This window comes from Symphalangus syndactylus, chromosome 17, assembly GCF_028878055.3.
Source record: "Symphalangus syndactylus isolate Jambi chromosome 17, NHGRI_mSymSyn1-v2.1_pri, whole genome shotgun sequence".
Classification (NCBI taxonomy): Eukaryota; Metazoa; Chordata; class Mammalia; order Primates; family Hylobatidae; genus Symphalangus; species Symphalangus syndactylus.
Window position 1 is genome coordinate 27,397,607 of NC_072439.2, and position 19,903 is coordinate 27,417,509.

At 41.8% G+C, this 19,903-nt stretch overlaps 1 protein-coding gene across 9 annotated transcripts in view; it reads right to left on the reverse strand.

Moving 5' to 3' along the window:
- Positions 1–6,714, reverse strand: part of MON2 (MON2 homolog, regulator of endosome-to-Golgi trafficking) — a 135,221-nt gene extending 128,507 nt beyond the window's left edge. For 5 of the 9 annotated variants that reach the window (XM_055251068.2, XM_055251066.2, XM_055251069.2 and 2 more), the window contains exon 1: positions 6,164–6,714. In XM_055251068.2, the coding sequence (XP_055107043.1) occupies positions 6,164–6,274 (111 nt within the window). In that variant the 5' untranslated portion in view covers positions 6,275–6,714. The remainder of the gene's footprint in view (positions 1–6,163) is intronic. The other 4 variants (XM_063621236.1, XM_055251072.2, XM_055251067.2 and 1 more) reach the window with 3 other exon arrangements.
- Positions 6,715–19,903: the final 13,189 nt, after the last annotated feature.

Below are 19,903 nucleotides of genomic sequence, written 5' to 3' on the forward strand. Positions count from 1 at the left end.
CTGGGAGGTGGGGAGCGCCTCTGCCCGGCCACCCATCATCTGGGAAGTGAGGAGCGCCTCTACCCGGCCGCCCCGTCTGGGAAGTGAGGAGCGCCTCTGCCCGACCACCCACCGTCTGGGAAGTGAGGAGCACCTCTGCCCGACCACCCATCGTCTGGGAAGTGAGGAGCGCCTCTGCCCGGCAACCTATCGTCTGGGAAGAAGTGAGGAGCGTCTCTGCCTGGCCGCCCCGTCTGGGAGGTCTACCACGGAGGCCAGAAGCAATGTGGGGGCTGGACGTGGTGGCTCACGCCTGTGGTCCCGGCACTCTGGGGGGCGAGGCGGGTTGATCACTTCGGGCTAGGAGTTCAAGACCAGTCTGGCCAACTTGGCGAAACATGAAAAATACAACAGACAAACCAACCAGCCAACTCAGTGACAACAAAACAGGTCTACCCTGGAGTCATACTCTAATTTTTTCTATTTTCCTCCCTTTCTGATCCTTTATCCCACTTTCTTTTTCTTCCTCTTCCTTCTCCCTCTTCTTTGTCAAATAGAAGATTGAGTTATTATCACTGATCCATATAAAGTCCCTCTCTCATTTATTTTAACTCCCACCCCCCATTTCTATTCCCCGACTTCCCATGTGCAACCTTCCTAATATGTTTGATACACATCTTTTTGTTTGTATGTATTTTTAGAAAATGTTTATTGTTTTTGTGTGCAAAAAAAATTAATTAAAAAAAATAAAAAAACAATAAAAAAAAAAAAAAGATTATCCAGCCCTCATCTTCACTGTCATAAGGTCATGCAAATGAGGTGTTAACCCAACCAGGAGAGCCAATGACATTAGTCACAGTCCCTAAATATCTGGTTAAATGGCAAATCCTGTCACAGCAAGTAGAAGGTATCTCTTTTACCAGGGGTCTCCCTAAGTCAGTTAACAAAGCAAAACACCTGGATACTGAGGAACTCTATCACAAGAAATCTTTGCTTTTCTCTGCCAGCCAATTTCTATCAGGTCTGAATGGGTAACAGGAAACTTAAAGTACATAGCCTGGGAAGACTACTTGCACTTTTAAATTATTTATACCCTTACTGATTCTGCATCATTTAAAAAGAGAGAAAAGAAATCTATCCAATTCCCTAATTCTGACCACCTAAACTCAAATGAACTTCTTTCCCTTTACCCTTCTACCACCCATTCCCTGGACTTCATCATCCTCTAGTACTGGGCAATCTGAAATACGGGATTCCCACCATTGTCCCAACTCCTATCCTTCTAGCTCTCTCACTCCCCAACCCCACTGCTCTTTGATGAAACAGATAACCTTCCCATCATCATCCAATCAATCCAAACTATTGGCTTTCCTTCTTTGGGAATCCAACCTAGCTCTCACAATCCACCATTATTTCAACCACTCTTCCTGCTAAGACTCTTAAGTGTTCCAAGACAATTTCTCCTCCACTTCTCCAAAGTGATCCACTGCTCTCCTCAAACTTCCCACCCCCTACTTCTTTTATCACTTAATTATTCCTAGTAACAAGCTTGTTTCTTATCTTCCCAAGAAAGCAGAGGCCACAGACCAAACTGCCCACAACTTGTCGCTTCCTTCTGTCAAATTTGTCACATTCAAACCCGGTTTTTCCTTTGTCCTTCCTCTGTCAGAATATAATGTGTCCTTTCTCAGATTGAAATCCTGTTCATATACTTATGCCACTGAAACTTCAGTTTTCTCTAACGAGTTTTACCCTTCTCTCCTGTATCTTTAACCTCAGTCTGCCCAGCAGCCTTTTTCTTTAATGTTGTTTCCCAAAGTTCCTTTTCCAGTCCTGATACTCTCACTCTATACAAACACTCTTCCTGGCCCATTTCATCCACTTCTATGGTTTCTAATATCATTTATAAACTGATACTCCTAAATTTGAAATTCTAGACCTCCCTCTTAAGTGCCAAACCATCATTTTCAAACACCTACTGGTCAGTTCCACTTGGATGTTACATATAAATCTTAATGACTACTCTGCCGGGTGTGGTGGCTCACACCTGTTATCTCAATACTTTGGGAGGCCGAGGCAGGCAGATCACCTGAGGTCAGGAGTTCGAGAGTAGGCTGGCCAACATGGTGAAACCCCGTCTCTACTAAAAATACAAAAAAATTAGCCGGGTGTAGTGGCACACGCCTGTGATCCCAGGTACTCAGGAGGCTGAGGCAGGAGAATCACTTGAACCTGGGAGGCAGAGGTTGCAGTGAGCTGAGATTGTGTCACTGCACTCCAGCCTAGGCAACAGAGACTCCGTCTCAAACAATATACATACATGACTACTCTTTTCTCCCAAAACATTTCCTCCTCTTTTACTTCTTCTCTTAATGATCCACCTAGTTTCCCAAGCCAGAAACCTGGGAGGCATCACACATTTCTCTCTCTCCATTATACAAAAGGTTACCATGCCTTGGTAATTTTTACCTTTTCAATCTATACTCTCTTTCACTACTGTCTAACTTAATGCAAGCAACCTTCTGTCTATGTCCACTACTGCTTCAAAACAGAGAATCATCATTTTTTAAACTTTGCTCTCTTTGCTTCTGTCTCAATACCCTCTAATTCTTCCTACCAATTGTCAAGGCAATGTTACTAAATATCAATTTGATCATATTACTCTCTTTCAAAAAGCTCTAATGGCTCCAATCATCTTCAGTATAAAATTTATTTTACATGGAATACTAAAAACAAGTGCTATTTCCTCTGCTAGGAATGACTCCCCTCCTCCAACTTCCAGGCTCAGTTAGATACCCCTCATCTGTACCTGCAAATAGGAAATAAAAAAAGTTTTTATTCATGAAATACATAAACATAAAGCTTCAGAGGTCTCTTCCTCTAAAGGCCACTGAATATTAATCACATAGAAGTGATCATGGAAGGCTTCAAAGTAATTTTTAAAACAAAGAAAAAAATTTCTTACAAATATTCCCAAATTAGCTAGTACAGTTGTACTAAAAAAAGTTATACTGCTAAAACATGAAGATTTATGCATAAGGACTAAGAAAAATAGAAAAAAAGAGAAAGAGGTTATTATAAAATGACAGAATAAAGCCATAGCCACTACAACAACAATTTAATATACAAAGGATAGAGTTAAAAATGAAAACAGTAAGGTAGGAAAAACCATGTAGAAGTCCAAAGACAGTAAGTAAATATCAGTAAATAAGGCACTATCCTTTATCAATACTCTTTTATTGGTTTTTCTAACAGATTTGAAATCTTTAAATCCAGCTTATTATTAATTTTAAAAAAGAATTACATGGCCAGCCTGGGATACGCCTATAATCCTTGCACTTTGGGAGTCAGAGGTGGACAGATTGCCTAATCGCAGGAGTTGGAGACGAGCCTGGGCAATATGGTGGGACCCTGTCTCTACAAAAAAAATACAAAAATCAGCTGTGTGTGGTGGGACCTGTAGTCCCAGCTTCTCAGGAGGCTGAGGTGGGAGAATCACTTGAACCCAGGAGGTCAAGGCTGCAGTGAGCCAAGATCCTGCCACTGCACTTCCAGCCTAGGTGAAAGAGATTCTGTCTCAATGAATAAATAAATAAATAAATAAAATAGTCAAGCACTATGGCCATAAAACGCAGAAATGACTAAAAATTTGAAATAAAGACTAAATATAAAATGTCTCTGTTAACTAGCTTCTTAGACTTTGCCTTAAAGTTTAGTTGGCACCCAAAGAGAAAAATAAAACCAAAATCTTACCAGTTTCTTGAAGAACAAAAGCCAAAATTTGGCACTCTTATTAATTTAATAGAGAAAATTTAATTCAGCCAAGCTATTTCTTGAAAGTCAAAGCTTTGTCCTAAAACATCATCATAATTAGGTTAATGACTCTCTTTGTTTTAAACCTATGACAGGGTCAAGATCATTTTTCAATTCCTAAAGTAGTGCCCAGTGTCACTGGGTAAGAAATCAAAAAGCTTTCATTCAACAAATTCTTATAAACATGTACCATATACAAAATTATGTATCAGAGATAATCACAAGAATTACTTTTGCTATTATCTCAAAGACTAGGTGCAATTACAAAATATCTCTCTAGCCAGTGTTCAAGTAAAAACTAATAAGCTTTTTCGTTTGTTTGTTTTGAGACAGGGTCTCGTTCTGTCTCCCAGGCTGGAGTACAGTGGCACAATCACCACTCACTGCAGCCTTGACTGTCTGGGCTCAAGGGATCCTCCAGCAGCTTTCGGCTGGGCATGGTGGTTTACACCTGTAATCCCAGCACTTTGGGAGGCAGAGGTGGGCAGATTGCTTGAGCCCCGTTCAGGAGACCAGCCTGCCAAACCCTGTCTCTACAAAAAAAAAAAAAAAAAAAAAAAAAAAAAAAAGCGAAAACTTAGCCTGTCGTGGTGGTATGCACTTGTAGTCGCTGCAACTCGGGGGGCTGAGGTGGGAGAATCTCCTGAGCCAGGGAGTTCGAGGTTGCAGATCACACCAGTGCACTCCAGCCTGGGCCACAGAGACCCCATTTCCAAAATCAAAAAAACAAAACAAAACAAAAAAATGTAATAAATGGCAATTAAATTCCCAAGCTAGACCACAACAGCCTATAGAGGAACCACAGTTTTCGCATGAATTATTAGAACTGCGAAGTCAGTTCTACAAATTATTGTTGAAATTACAAAATAGTGTTTGATATTTTCTAAATGAGAGCATTTCTCTTATAATTAAAACAACTGAAGTCTTTAAAATTCTCTAAAACAGCCTAATTCTTTAGATTTACTTATTATAACTTTCAACAGATATAAAAAAATAATGAAAATCAATATCAAAACAGACTATTGACTATGTGAAATAAAACATAACAGCCATCTTTCAAAAAGTGGCATATCTGGTTTCCATCACTGGGTAATACTTTATTAAAGAAATACAAGATGGAGTTTGTTGAAAACTGATAAAACCAATGCACTTACAGAAAAGTTAATACTCCTTACAAGCCTAAAATCCAAAATTTATTGGTCAAGTTCTAATTACATAATCTTCATAATAATAAAGGTATATTTAAATAAATATGTAAATATGAAATCCCTCGGTGAATTTTTAGGGCAAAGAGTAAATGAAATTGCAGGTAAAACAAATTACATTAAACAGGAATAAAAATAAAAATAGCCGGGCGCTGTGGCTCACCCCTGTAATCCCAGCACTTTGGGAGGCCGAGGCGGGGGTATCATCAGAGGTCGGGAGTTCAAGACCAGCCTGACCAACATGCAGAAACCCTGTTTCTAGTAAAAATACAAAATTAGCCGGGCCTGTTTCTGGTGTTTTTTTTGTTTGTTTGTTTTTTAGAGAATTTAAATGGCATTTTAAGAGAAAAAGCAAATAGTAACCAAATGTTAAATATTTCAACTCAAGAACTATTTGGAGAATTTAATTTCCATGTATTATTTACTGGGGTCTCTTTAATAATACCCCTTTGCTCTGACATCTTTCCCATACATAATATAAAACCATCCTTTAACCCTATTTTACAGCTGAAAAAAAAAAAAAAAACCTGAAGCTCAAAGAGGTTAAGATTTATTGCTGGAACTAAATTCAGGTGTATTCGCTCTGACTGCAAGCCCAACTTTCCACTACAGTACTGCTCATAACAACAAGGTTTAACATGATTATGTGGATCTTCAATATTCTTCATAAATTAGGTGGCTCTAGACAGTTTATTAACACGTCAAAGGACTGATACAGAGTTAAGCTGAATGATATATACCAGAAGGAAAATTGTTTCCAATTCAGTGATACGCCATAAACGTGAGGAGTACAGGTTTCAACAAGATGGGTGGATACTCGTTTCGGGGAGCAACAAACAAGTTTTTCAATTTTGGTTTGGCCAGTTTCGAGTAAGAAAAAGGCGAGAATAGGCTAGTGTACAGTACACCTAGCTGGATTAACTGAATAGGCTCACTTCATGAACTTCACTCCTAAACTGGGAGGACAGGAGAGGGGAGAAAATCAAAGTGCCTCAGCCTTCTCCAGTGGAAACTATAAAAAGCCCTTGTGGAACAACCCACCGACTCAGAAATCTGGAGAGGTGAGGCCTGAATGAAAATTAGGAATGGAAACTGGGGTGAAGCACTGGGTCTAACAGGACCAGGCATGCTCACAGTGCCTTCTCCTGACGTCACCTGAAGCTTACCTCTTTGACAGGTGGGAATTTCTTCTTGCACTCCAGTGACAAGGCGCGCAAGTCGCTCTGCATATTCTCCAGCAGCTTCTTCACCGCCTCGGGGCTGCTGGTGCCCGACATGATCCTCCAAGGTCCCAGCCAATTTCCGAGAGGTACAAACAAGCTCTGGCACTGTCAGCTCCTTGGGGACACAGGCAGCTCCCTCCCGGTGTCTCTGGTCCTTCAGCAGCCCGCTTTTTGGGCCCTGGGCTGCGAACCCGGAGCCTGCTCGAGCGTCCACCAGCAGCCTCCCCGCAACACCTCCGGCTTCTCTCGGAGGCGTCCCCCGCAGTCGCCCCGCCCTGCTAGGCTCCGCCGACTCTTGCGGAGGAGCCCACAAGGTGGGCAGGTCCCTCCGCTGCCGCGGGGCCCGGCCACGCCGGGTGTCACCAGCCAACCTGGCAAGAAGCTTCAGCGCCAGCTCCCCAGGCCCCTAAGACTAGCCGACGCCATTAGCCAAGTCGCCCACAATTCCGAGCGCTGCCGGGACACGTCAGCCCCACTTCCGGGCACCGTGGCCTCAGCCACCGCCGCGGCCAACCCCGGCGGCAGGCCGTCGGCGGGGCGTGGCTGGGGCGTGGCCATGCTGGGGCAGGCCGGATTCCGGGTGGGCAGCGATTCCCACAGCCCCACCCCCGGAATCAAGTAGGCTGGACAGGGTTTGAGGCGTCAAGATTCGCTTCGTTTTCGTTAACAAGTGCCTGAATACAGCCCCCGGAGTACTCCTTGGCATATCTCTTTGCGTATGTTTGTGTTAAATTGTATTTCGGTGTAAATAATTTGTTTCCCTGTAGATTAATCTTAACGTGTCTCCTCCCGCTTCATTTCGAATCTCTGGACTAGTGGCCCCAAATCAGTGGTTACCTCCTGTTAATATATATATTTTTTTCTTTAAACGCAAGTGGTGCACTTACTGTGGGGTAGCCTTTTATTTTCCTCATCTCTAAAATGAGACTACCCTCTGCTCCACGGCTTCCGCTGGCTTCCCATCTCATTCAAAGTAAAAGCCAAAATTCCTCCAATCACCTACCAGGCGCTAAGAGATCTGTCCCGGCCCCTTTACTGACAGATGCTCCCAGCTAAAAGGAGAGTTTCGGAAGAGTTGGGCTGCCGGTTCTTCTTCTTTTTAAATCTTTTTTTAAAAATTTTATTATTATTATACTTTAAGTTTTAGGGTACATGTGCACAATGTGCAGGTTTGTTACATATGTATACATGTGCAATGTTGGTGTGCTGCATCCATTAACTCGTCATTTACATTAGGTATATCTCCTAATGCTACCCTCCCCCCTCCCCCTATCCCACGACAGGCACCTGTGTGTGATGTTCCCCTTCCTGTGTCCATGTGTTCTCATTGCTCAATTCCCACCTATGAGTGAGAACATGCGGTGTTTGGTTTTTTGTCCTTGTGATAGTTTGCTGAGAATGATGGTTTCCAGTTTCATCCATGTCCCTACAAAGGACATGAACCCATCATTTTTTATGGCTGCATAGTATTCCATGGTGTATATGTGCCACATTTTCTTAATCCAGTCTATCGTTGTTGGACATTTAGGTTGGTTCCAAGTCTTTGCTATTGTGAATAGTGCTGCTATAAACATACGTGTGCATGCGTCTTTATAGCAGCATGATTTATAATCCTTTGGGTATATACCCAGTAATGGGATGGCTGGGTCAAATGGTATTTCTAGTTCTAGATCCGTGAGGAATCGCCACACTGACTTCTACAATGGTTGAACTAGTTTACAGTCCCACCAACAGTGTAAAAGTGTTCCTATTTCTCCACATCCTCTCCAACACCTGTTGTTTCCTGACTTTTTAATGATGGCCATTCTAACTGGTGTGAGATGGTATCTCATTGTGGTTTTGATTTGCATTTCTCTGATGGCCAGTGATGATGAGCATTTTTTCATGTGTTTTTTGGCTGCATAAATGTCTTCTTTTGAGCAGTGTCTGTTCATATCCTTCGCCCACTTTTTGATGGAGTTGTTTGTTTTTTTCTTGTAAATTTGTTTGAGTTTATTGTACATTCTGGATATTAGCCCTTTGTCAGATGAGTAGGTTGCAAAATTTTTCTCCCATTCTGTAGGTTGCCTGTTCCCTCTTATGATTCTTTCTTTTGCTATGCAGAAGCTCTTTAGTTTAATTAGATCCCATTTGTCAATTTTGGCTTTTGTTGCCAATGCTTTTGGTGTTTTCGACATGAAGTCCTTGCCCGTGCCTGTGTCCTGAATGGTATTGCCTGGGTATTCTTCTAGGGTTTTTATGGTTTTGGGTCTAACATTTAAGTCTTTGATCCATCTTGAATTAATTTTTTGTATAAGATGTAAGGAAGGGATCCAGTTTCAGCTTTCTACATATGGCTAGCCAGTTTTCCCAGCACCATTTATTAAATAGGGAATCCTTTCCCCATTTCTTGTTTTTGTCAGGTTTGTCAAAGATCAGATAGTTGTAGATATGTGTTATTATTTCTGAGGGCTCTGTTCTGTTCCATTGGTCTATATCTCTGTTTTGGTACCAGTACCATGCTGTTTTGGTTACTGTAGCCTTGTAGTATTGCTTGAAGTCAGGTAGCATGATGCCTCCAGCTTTGTTCTTTTGGCTTAGGATTGACTTGGCAATGCGGGCTCTTTTTTGGTTCCATATGAACTTTAAAGTAGTTTTTTCCAATTCTGTGAAGAAAATCATTGGTAGCTTGATGGGGATGGCATTGAATCTATAAATTATCTTGGCTAGTATGGCCATTTTCACGATATTGATTCTTCCTATCCATGAGAGTGAAATGTTCTTCCATTTGTTTGTGTCCTCTTTTATTTCATTGAGCAGTGGTTTGTAGTTCTCCTTGAAGAGGTCCTTCACATCCCTTGTAAGTTGGATTCCTAGGTATTTTATTCTCTTTGAAGCAATTGTGAATGGGAGTTCACTCATGATTTGGCTCTCTGTTTGTCTGTTATTGGTGTATAAGAATGCTTGTGATTTTTGTACATTGATTTTGTATCCTGAGACTTTGCTGAAGTTGCTTATCAGCTTAAGGAGATTTGGGGCTGAGATGATGGGGTTTTCTAAATATACAATCATGTCATCTGCAAACAGGGACAATTTGACTTCCTCTTTTCCTAATTGAATACCCTTTATTTCCTTCTCCTGCCTGATTGCCCTGGCCAGAACTTCCAACACTATGTTGAATAGGAGTGGTGAGAGAGGGCATCCCTGTCTTGTGCCAGTTTTCAAAGGGAATGCTTTGAGTTTTTGCCCATTCAGTATGATATTGGCTGTGGGTTTGTCATAGATAGCTCTTATTATTTTGAGATACATCCCATCAATACCTAATTTATTGAGAGTTTTTAGCATGAAGGGTTGTTGAATTTTGTCAAAGGCCTTTTCTGCATCTATTGAGATAATCATGTGGTTTTTGTCTTTGGTTCTGTTTATATGCTGGATTACATTTATTGATTTGCATATGTTGAACCAGCCTTGCATCCCAGGGATGAAGCCCACTTGATCATGGTGGATAAGCTTTTTGATGTGCTGCTGGATTCGGTTTGCCAGTATTTTATTGAGGATTTTTGCATCAATGTTCATCAAGGATATTGGTCTAAAATTCTCTTTTTTTGTTGTGTCTCTGCCAGGCTTTGGTATCGGGATGATGCTGGCCTCATAAAATGAGTTAGGGAGGATTCCCTCTTTTTCTATTGATTGGAATAGTTTCAGACGAAATGGTACCATCTCCTCTTTGTACCTCTGGTAGAATTCGGCTGTGAATCCATCTGGTCCTGGACTCTTTTTGGTTGGTAAGCTATTGATTATTGCCACAATTTCAGAGCCTGTTATTGGTCCATTCAGAGATTCAAATTCTTCCTGGTTTAGTCTCGGGAGGATGTATGTGTTGAGGAATTTATCCATTTCTTCTAGATTTTCTAGTTTATTTGCATAGAGGTGTTTATAGTATTCTCTGATGGTAGTTTGTATTTCTGTGGGATCAGTGGTGATATCCCCTTTATCATTTTTTATTGCATCTATTTGATTCTTCTGTCTTTTCTTCTTTATTAGTCTTGCTAGCGGTCTATCAATTTTGTTGATCTTTTCAAAAAACCAGCTCCTGGATTCATTAATCTTTTGAAGGGTTTTTTGTGTCTCTACTTCCTTCAGTTCTGCCCTGATCTTAGTTATTTCTTGCCTTCTGCTAGCTTTTGAATGTGTTTGCTCTTGCTTTTCTAGTTCTTTTAACTGTGATGTTAGGGTGTCAGTTTTAGATCTTTCCTACTTTCTCTTGTGGGCATTTAGTGCTATGAATTTCCCTCTACACACTACTTTAAATGTGTCCCAGAGATTCTGGTATGTTGTGTCTTTGTTCGTGTTGGTTTCAAAGAACATCGTTATTTCTGCCTTCATTTCATTATTTTCCCAGTAGTCTCTCAGGAGCAGGTTGTTCAGTTTCCATGTAGTTGAGCGGTTTTGAGTGAGTTTCTTAATCCTGAGTTCTAGTTTGATTGCACTGTGGTCTGAGAGACAGTTTGTTATAATTTCTGTTCTTTTACATTTGCTGAGGAGAGCTTTACTTCCAACTATGTGGTCAATTTTGGAGTAGGTGTGGTGTGGTGCTGAAAAGAATGTATGTTCTGTTGATTTGAGGTGGAGAGTTCTGTAGATGTCTATTAGGTCTGCTTGGTGCAGAGCTGAGTTCAATTCCTGGGTATCCTTATTAACGTTCTGTCTCGTTGATCTGTCTAATGTTGACAGTGGGGTGTTAAAATCTCCCATTATTATTGTGTGGGAGTCTAAGTCTCTTTGTAGGTCATTAAGGACTTGCTTTATGAATCTGGGTGCTCCTGTATTCGGTGCATATATATTTAGAATAGTTAGCTCTTCTTGTTGAATTGATCCCTTTACCATTATGTAGTGGCCTTCTTTGTCTCTTTTGATCTTTGTTGGTTTAAAGTCTGTTTTATCAGCGACTAGGATTGCAACCCCTGCCTTTTTTTGTTTTCCATTTGCTTGGTAGATCTTCCTCCATCCCTTTATTTTGAGTCTATGTGTGTCTCTGCACGTGAGACGGGTTTCCTGAAAACAGCACACTGATGGGTCTTGACTCTTTATCCAATTTGCCAGTCTGTGTCTTTTAATCTCCCGGTGTGCCATGTTTTAAGCCCGTTGGAAAAACGCAGTGTTAGGGTGGGATTGACCCGATTTTCCAGGTGTCGTCTGTCACCCCTTTCTTTGACTAGGAAAGGGAATTCCCTGAACCCTTGCGCTTCCCGGGTGAGGCGATGCCTCGCCCTGGTCGGCTCGCACACGGTGTGCTGCACGCACTGTCCTGCACCTACTGTCTGGCACTCCCCAGTGAGATGAACCTGGTACCTCAGTTGGAAATGCAGAAATCACCTGTCTTCTGCGTTGCTCACTCTGGGAGCTGTAGACCGGAGCTGTTCCTATTCGGCCATCTTGGCTCCACCCCCTGTGTTTTTTTTTGTTTTGTTTTTTTGTTTTTGAGTTGGAGTCTCGCTCTGTCACTCCAGCTGGAGTGCAGTGGCGTGATCTCCACTCACTGCAAGCTCCACCTCCCAGATTCACACCATTCTCCTGCCTCACCATTCCCCTTCCCATATCAGGTATCTCTAGCCCAAACCATTTCTTTGTGTAAGGGCTGATATGCAGAGCAATGTTGTAGTCTAAACTTTGTCCTCAGGGAACATCATCCCATCAAATGGAGCATACACAACCTGTTGGAATGAAATTCAGTGCCTTTTCAACAGAGGAAAAATCAACTGAGGCTCCCCTCTATAAAAACATGTTTCATGTTATTCAAAATGATAAAATGTGCTTTAAACAAAAACAAAAAAGTACTTTATCCACTTTAAAAATTAATACCAGGCCGGGCACGGTGGCTCACGCTTGTAATCCCAGCACTTTGGGAGGCTGAGGCGGGCGGATCACGAGGTCAGGAGATTGAGACCACAGTGAAACCCCGTCTCTACTAAAAATACAAAAAATTAGCCAGGCGTGATGGTGGGCGCCTGTAGTCCCAGCTACTCGGAGAGGCTGAGGCAGGAGAATGGCGTGAACCTGGGAGGCGGAGCTTGCAGTGAGCCGAGACTGCGCCACTGCACTCCAGCCTGGGCGACAGAGCAAGACTCTGTCTCAAAAAAAAAAAAAAAAAAGAAAAACAAAAATTAATACCATACTAAGTACGAACAATATATTATTCATGGATGAAGTTCTTAAGGATGCCTTGAAAAGGGAGATTGACAATTGTATCCCATGCTCTCCTCCTTGTTTAGTTTCCCAGCATCAGTGCAGAAAAAAAGATGTAGGAAAAGGGTGCATTGATAGGTAACGTCTGCTCTCCCAACATTCCTGCTCCAGTGATGAACCATAATCTTACCAATACCTGAGAGCGCATGCCACCTGCACAGTCTTTGAGCATGTCAGGTGTTAGATTAAGTATTCCATCAGAGAGCAGATCCCAGAGGGGAAGATCACAGGAAAGACATCCAAGCCTTGGTCATTTCTCACATTCCTGCTCTGCCCATTTCTCTTTTTTCCTGTTCATTCTTCTGAGCATGGTCTGTGCAACTTCAGCATCTCAGAGCAGCCTAGGATGTATAAGAGAGGGGACAACATTGTGAAAGAATACTTAAGAAAGCCATGGAGCAAGGTTGAAATGTCCACTGTAAAGTCAGGGATGTGAAGAAATGTATTGAGATAATATGCATCAGATGCCTCTACCCCTGCAAGACCTCCCAGGCCTTCCTACTTCCATTCTACTTCATGACCTTGTTGTGTGTCTTAGTATCTGCTAAGGCAACCCCTACCCATGTGGTTCTTCTTTTACAGCTGAAAAAGATAAATAAGGATCTCTGTTCTTCTGTGTAACTTTTGACTGTTGAATTTCTTTTAAGAAAACCTACAGCTTAAATTTTGATTGGGATTGCATGAAACTTATGGATTAACTTGGGGAGAATATCTATTTATCTATTTAGATAGATAGATAGCTAGATATTATCCCATTTAAGAGAACAAAATATCTTTCCATTTATTCAAATATTTCCCTATGACTTCTTTTTGGAGACAGGGTCTTGCTCTGTTGACTTTTTCTTTTGGAGACAGGGTCTTGCTCTGTTGACTTTTTCTTTTGGAGACAGGGTCTTGCTCTGTTGACTTTTTCTTTTGGAGACAGGGTCTTGCTCTGTTGACTTTTTCTTTTGGAGACAGGGTCTTGCTCTGTTGCCCAGGCTGAAGTGCAGTGGCGCAATCTTGGCTCACTGCAAGCTCTGCCTCCCGGGTTCACGCCATTCTCCTGCCTCAGCCTCTCCGAGTAGCTGGGACTACAGGCCCCCGCCACCACGCCTGGCTAATTTTTTGTATTTTTAGTAGAGACGGGGTTTCACCGTGGTCTCGATCTCCTGACCTCGTGATCTGCCTGCCTCGGCCTCCCAAAGTGCTGGGATTACAAGCGTGAGCCACCATGCCCGGCCTTCTTCTTTTCTTATAAAATTTACCAGCTCCTTCAAAACCACTGAAAACTGTATGGCTGTATATAAACAACCTGTGTTTTCCTGAGCTTAAGGTGAGCGCATCTCAATTTTTTTCCATTAAGTATTATGTTTGCTCTGTTTTTGGTATTACACCTTTATCAAGATGAGGGAGTTTCCTTCTAGTCTGTTTCTTTGTTAAAAGTGCTGTTTTTTTTTTTTTAAATTAGCATATGTGTATATGTAGGAATTATTTTATTTCGTTTTATTTTGAGACAAGGTTTTGCTCTGTTGCCCCGGCTGGAGTGCAATAGCGTGATCTTGGCTCACTGCAACCTCCTCCTCCCAGGCTCAAGCAATTCTCCTGCCTCAGTCTCATGAGTAGCTGGGACTATAGGTACACACCACTGTGCCCAGCTAATTTTTGTATTTTTTGTAGTGATGGGGTTTTGTCATGTTGCCCAGGCTGGTCTCGACCTCCTGAGCTCAGGCAATCTGCTTGCCTTGGCCTCCCCAAGTGCTGGGGTTACAGGCATGAGCCACGGGGCCAAGCCTGTGGTAATTATTTTAAGAGTCTAATGAGTTTATCATATAATTTTTTCTTTTAGAATATTAGGGAGAAGTTATATTGCTAGACTTTTCTGGTATGGACTATGTTTGCAGTCTTAGGATAAACTTGATTATAATGATTTTTTTTTTTTTTTTTTTGGGGAGTCTCACTTTGTCACCCAGGCTGGAGTTCAGTGGCTCGATCTCGGCTCACTGCAACCTCCACCTTCTGGTTTCAAGTGAGTCTCCTCCCTCAGCCTCCTGAGTAACTGGGGTTACAGGCATGCACCACCATGCCCAGTTAATTTTGTATTTTCAGTAGAGACAGGGTTTCACCATGTTGGCCAGGCTGGTCTTGAACTCCTGACCTCGAGTGATCCACCCGCCTCAGCCTCCCAAAGTGCTAGGATTATAGGTGTGAGCCACCACGCCCAGCCAAATAATTTTTTTATTACACTTTTGGATTTCAGTCCCTTAATATAGGCATTTCATGCTTAATCTCTGTAATCAGTTTTTGAAAATCAGATGTCATGAGTGAAGTCACCAACCAGGAAAAGTTTTGATGCATTTCACATCAACCCAAACCCCAAATCAATTTCCTAAACCATAAGAAACCCATTTTAAAAATCCATAAGAAGGAACAAACAGTACTCTAAGAATATAAAATGCAGCCCGGCACGGTGGCTCACACCTGTAATCATAGCACTTTGGGAGGCCAAGGCAGGTGAATCACCTGAGGTCAGGAGTTCAAGACCAGCCTGACCAACATGGAGAAACCCTAACTCTACTAAAAATACAAAATTAGCCAGGCATGGTGGCATGTGCCTGTTATCCCAGCTACTTGGGAGACTGAGGCAAGAGAATTGCTTTAACCCCTGGAGGCAGAGGTTGCAGTGAGCTGAGATCATGCCATTGCACTCCAGGCTGGGCAACAACAGCAAAACTCCATCTAAAAAAAAAAAATATATATATATATATATATATATATATATATATAAAATGCTTAAAACATCACTTCTTGATCACCTGAAAATTAAGACTGACTGTAAGCATATAGTTGCTCTGTAGGTATGGCTTGGCCTCTCCAGGCCAGCAACATCCCCAGTGCACATTTCTCTTGGTTTTGTTGACTTGCAGTATATGCTTTTCAAAATTTCCACATGAGATTTGACAGCTCAACTATTGCATTTACGATGTAACTCAAAACTTTCCCCACATATCGTTTTGTTTAAAAATAGTATCGAATATTTTTCTGGGCATAAGTATAAACATTCTTTATAATAAGCATCAGCCAAAAAATGTTATACTGTATACATCCTATGAAATCTGAATAGTAATAACAAAAGGTGTTCTAATGGGAAAACGCTGGTTGGAAATGTCTAAAGTGGAGTGTACATGTAGTTTATTTAGAATATTTCTGTCAAAGTTCAAAAATTAAGTGGCCTTTTCCTTTTTTTGTATTGATCCATGTTTGCTATCAAGATTACACCATTTGCACTTATCAGCTGAGTTTGACAACTCTCTTTAAAAGATATTAAATAAGGCTGGGCGTGGTGGCTCATGCCTGTAATCCCAGCACTTTGGGAGGCTGACGTAGGTGGATCACTCGAGGTCAGGAGTTCGAGACCAGCCTGACCAATATGGTGAAACCCTGTCTCTACTAAAAATACAAAAATTAGCTGGGTGTGGTGGCACACGCCTGTAGTCCCAGCTACTCAGGAGGCTGTGACAGGAGAATTGCTTGAACCCGGGAGGTGGAGTTTGCAGTGAGCTGAGATCATGCCACTGCACTCCAGCCTGGGTGACAGAGTGAGACTCCGTCTCAAAAAAATAAATAAATAAAGGCCGGGCGCAGTGGCTCACGCCTGTAATCCCAGCACTTTAGGAGGCCGAGGCGGGCGGATCACGAGGTCAGGAGATCAAGACCATCCTGGCTAACACAGTGAAACCCTGTCTGTACTAAAAATACAAGAAAAAAAATTAGCCGGGCGAGGTGGCAGGCGCCTGTAGTCCCAGCTACGCAGGAGGCCGAGGCAGGAGAATGGCGTGAACCCCGAGGGGGCGGAGCCTGCAGTGAGCCGAGATGGCGCCACTGCACTCTAGCCTGGGTGAAAGAGCGAGAATCCTTCTCAAAAAATAAAATAAAATAAAATAAAATAAAATAAAATAAAATAAAATAAATAAAATTCAATAAGTAATTTTCCCAACTAAGGGACTATATTTTCTAGCCTTCTATACAGTTGGATATAGACATGCTTTTAAATTTTGGCCAATGAGATATAGGTAGAGTGATATGGTTTGGCTCTGTGTCCCCACCCAAATCTCATCTTAAATTGTACTCCCTTGGCAGAGGTTGTAGTGAGCTGAGACTGCTCCATTATACTCCAGCCTGGGCAACAGAGTGAGACTCTGTCTCAAAAAAGAAAAAAAAATTGTACTCCCTTAATTCCCATGTGTTATGGGAGGGACCCAGTGGAAGATAATTGAATCATGGAGGCGGGTCTTTCCAGTGCTATTCTCGTGATGGTGAATAAGTCTCATGAGAGCTGATGGTTTTATAAGGGGGTGTTTCCCTGCACAAGCTCTCTTTTTGCCTGCTGCCATCCATCTAAGACAGGACTTGCTCCTCCTTGCCTTCCACCATTATTGTGAGGCCTCCCCAGCCATATGGAACTGTGAGTCCATTAAGCTTCTTTCCTGTATAAATCATCCAGTCTAGGGTATGTCTTTATTAGCAGCGTGAAAACGGACTAATACATGGAGGTTTGAAATTGCCTTTGCAAAAATTATGACAATGAAGGAATTCTAAAAATTATGACAGTGAGGCAAATCTAATGTAACTGACTCTTGCTTCTAACCTCACGAGCTGTGTGCTCAGTCCAAGCTAACTACGGGGGGAATTCAGTTTATAGTTAAACTTTGAATCAAAGATGGTAACAGTCCCTTTCCAAAATTAAATGCTTCTTTGCTCAGGACTGAAACTGCCTTTGTAAAACTAACAAAAGGTAGAATTATGGTTAGAATTCGCAATGCTAGAATTGTGATAGAGGCCTGAATTCTGCTAAGATGTAGGCACAGTTAAACTCTGACTAACCATTGTTTTATAACTTGCCTTTTTAAAACTACTTACTGCTCAGGAGTCATGTAGTCAATGGTCACAAGATTTACAACTTCCCTAATTGTCCCTATGGATAATATTGCTGTTGTAAAACCTAAGACTGCTGTGCGAGATATTTTTCAGACCTTGCATTTGTTATGGGTAAACTGGCACCACCCAGACTAGTAACCCATAGCCAGGAACTAACTCAGTACAAGAAGAAAGTGTCAACTTCCTATGATTTCATCTCTGACCTGACCAACCAGTATTCTCCATTCCCTAGCTCCCTGCCTACCAAACTGTCCTTGAGAAACCCTAGTCCCTAAATTCTCAGGGAGGTGGATTAGAGAATTATCTCTCATCCTCCTACTCTCCTAATGTGGTGGTTCTCAAAAAATTAAAAATAAAACTACCATTGGGGTCCGGGTGTGGTGGCTCATTCCTGTAATCCCAGCACTTTGGGAGGCCGAGGCAGGCGGATCACCTGAGGTCGGGAGTTCAAGACCAGCCTGACCAACATAGAGAAACCCCATCTCTACTAAAAACACAAAATTAGCCAGATGTGGTGGTGCATGCCTGTAATCTCAGCTACTCGGGAGGCTGAGACAGGAGAATCGCTTGGACCTGGGAGATGGAGGTTGTGGTGAGCCGAGGTCGCGCCATTGCACTCTAGCCTGGGCAATAAGAGCAAAACTCCATCTCAAAAAAACAAAACGAAAACCAAACAAACAAACAAAAAACCACCATCGGATACAGCAAGTCTGCTTCCAGGTATATATTCAAAAGAACTGAAAGCAATACCTTGAAGAGATATTTGCACACCCATGTTAATTGCAGCACTATTCACAATAGCCAAGAGGTGGAAGCAGCCCAGATGTTTATCAGCGGATAAATGGGTAAAGAAAATGTGGCACCTATGATATGCAGAGATCCTGGTGCAAGGGAGCCCTCTCTAATCCACACTCGAGCAGATTTCCAGGCATGAAAAGCACCCACTCTCTTGGATTAAGTGTTTTGGCCACCTCCCAACCCATGCAGAGAATTGGGGCTGAGGAGGATTCCCAGCTCCACACCTAGGCACATCTCTGGGTACTCCATCTCAAAAAAAGAAATCAAAAAATAACAGATGCTGTTGAGACTGTGGGAGAAAGGGGAGTGTAAATTAGTTCAGCCATTGTGGAAAACATTGTAGTGATTCCTCAAAGACCTAAAAACAAGACTACCATTTGACTCAGCAATCCCATTACTGGGTATATACCCCAAGGTATATAAATCATTCTGTTATAAAAATACATGCACATATATGTTCACTGCAGCACTATTCACAATAGCAAAGACATGGCATCAACCTAAATGCCCATCAGTGGTAGACTGGACAAAGAAAATGTGGTACAGTCACACCATGGAATATTATGCAGCCATTAAAAAAACCCCATGAGATTATGTCCTGTGCAGGATCATGGATGGAGCTGGAGGCCATTATCCTTAGCAAACTAACACAGGAACAGAAACCAGATACTACATGTTCTCGTTATGAGACACATGGATACATAGAGAAAAAGAACACACACTGGGACTTATTTGAGGGCGAAATGTGGGAGGAGGGAGAGGATCAGGAAAAATAATGAGTACAAGGCTTTATACCTGGGTGATGAAATAATCTGTACAACAAACTCCCATGACACAAGTTTACCTATATAACAAACCTGCACATGTACCTCTGAACTTAAAATGAAACTTAAATTTAAAAAAGAGACAGAGACAGCAGACCAGAAAGATAAATAGCAAAATATTAATGCTGGTTATCACTGGTTGGTGGGATATTAGACAATTTTTGCTTTTAACCATGATCATTCAAATGTTTTATATTGAACCTGTACTGTTTTCAACATTAAAAAAAATACTCAGGTTTAAGAAGAAACTAAAAAATAAAAACAGAAAATTGAAGAATGCTCTTCTCTGTACTCTTAAAGCAAACAGGCCTGTTTGCTTTAAGAAAAGTTTAAAAAGCACAAATAAGAACTGTAAAAAGCACTGCAAATGTTAGATGATAAGGTATATGTTGTGTAGAAAGTGAAAATGTATCTTTTATAAAACCATTATTAAACAAAGAAATACAATGTAAATTTCCTGGAAACATACCAGAAGCAAAACTTTTAAACAAAATTCTGAGCTGGGTTTGACTTCTAGGACTGCATGGCCTCTATTGTAGCAGCTGTGAGTGCAGAAACCCAAAAGATCAGAGAGCAAGGTGATACCTGTGACTTAGCCCTTCAGTGTCAACCTGGACACATCCTCGTAATAGCCCCATTCCCTAAAGGATGCGGTTCCCTGGACGGTCCAAAGTGGGACTTCAGCCTAGTCTTCACAGACTTTTTAAGCAAAAACTCAGGGAGGTTAAATAACAAGCCAAGGTTGCCCAGTTGAGGAGGCCTGATGTCTTGAGAATCTGTGTTTTCCCTACATCCCTGTCCTCAATTGAGATTATCTGAGGAATGTAAAGGCAGAAATTTTTGTTACCTGGAGATTTGAAGAGAGACCAAATGTTTGTGGGAAAACGACAGTCAAATCGACCGTCAAAATCAGTAGAAA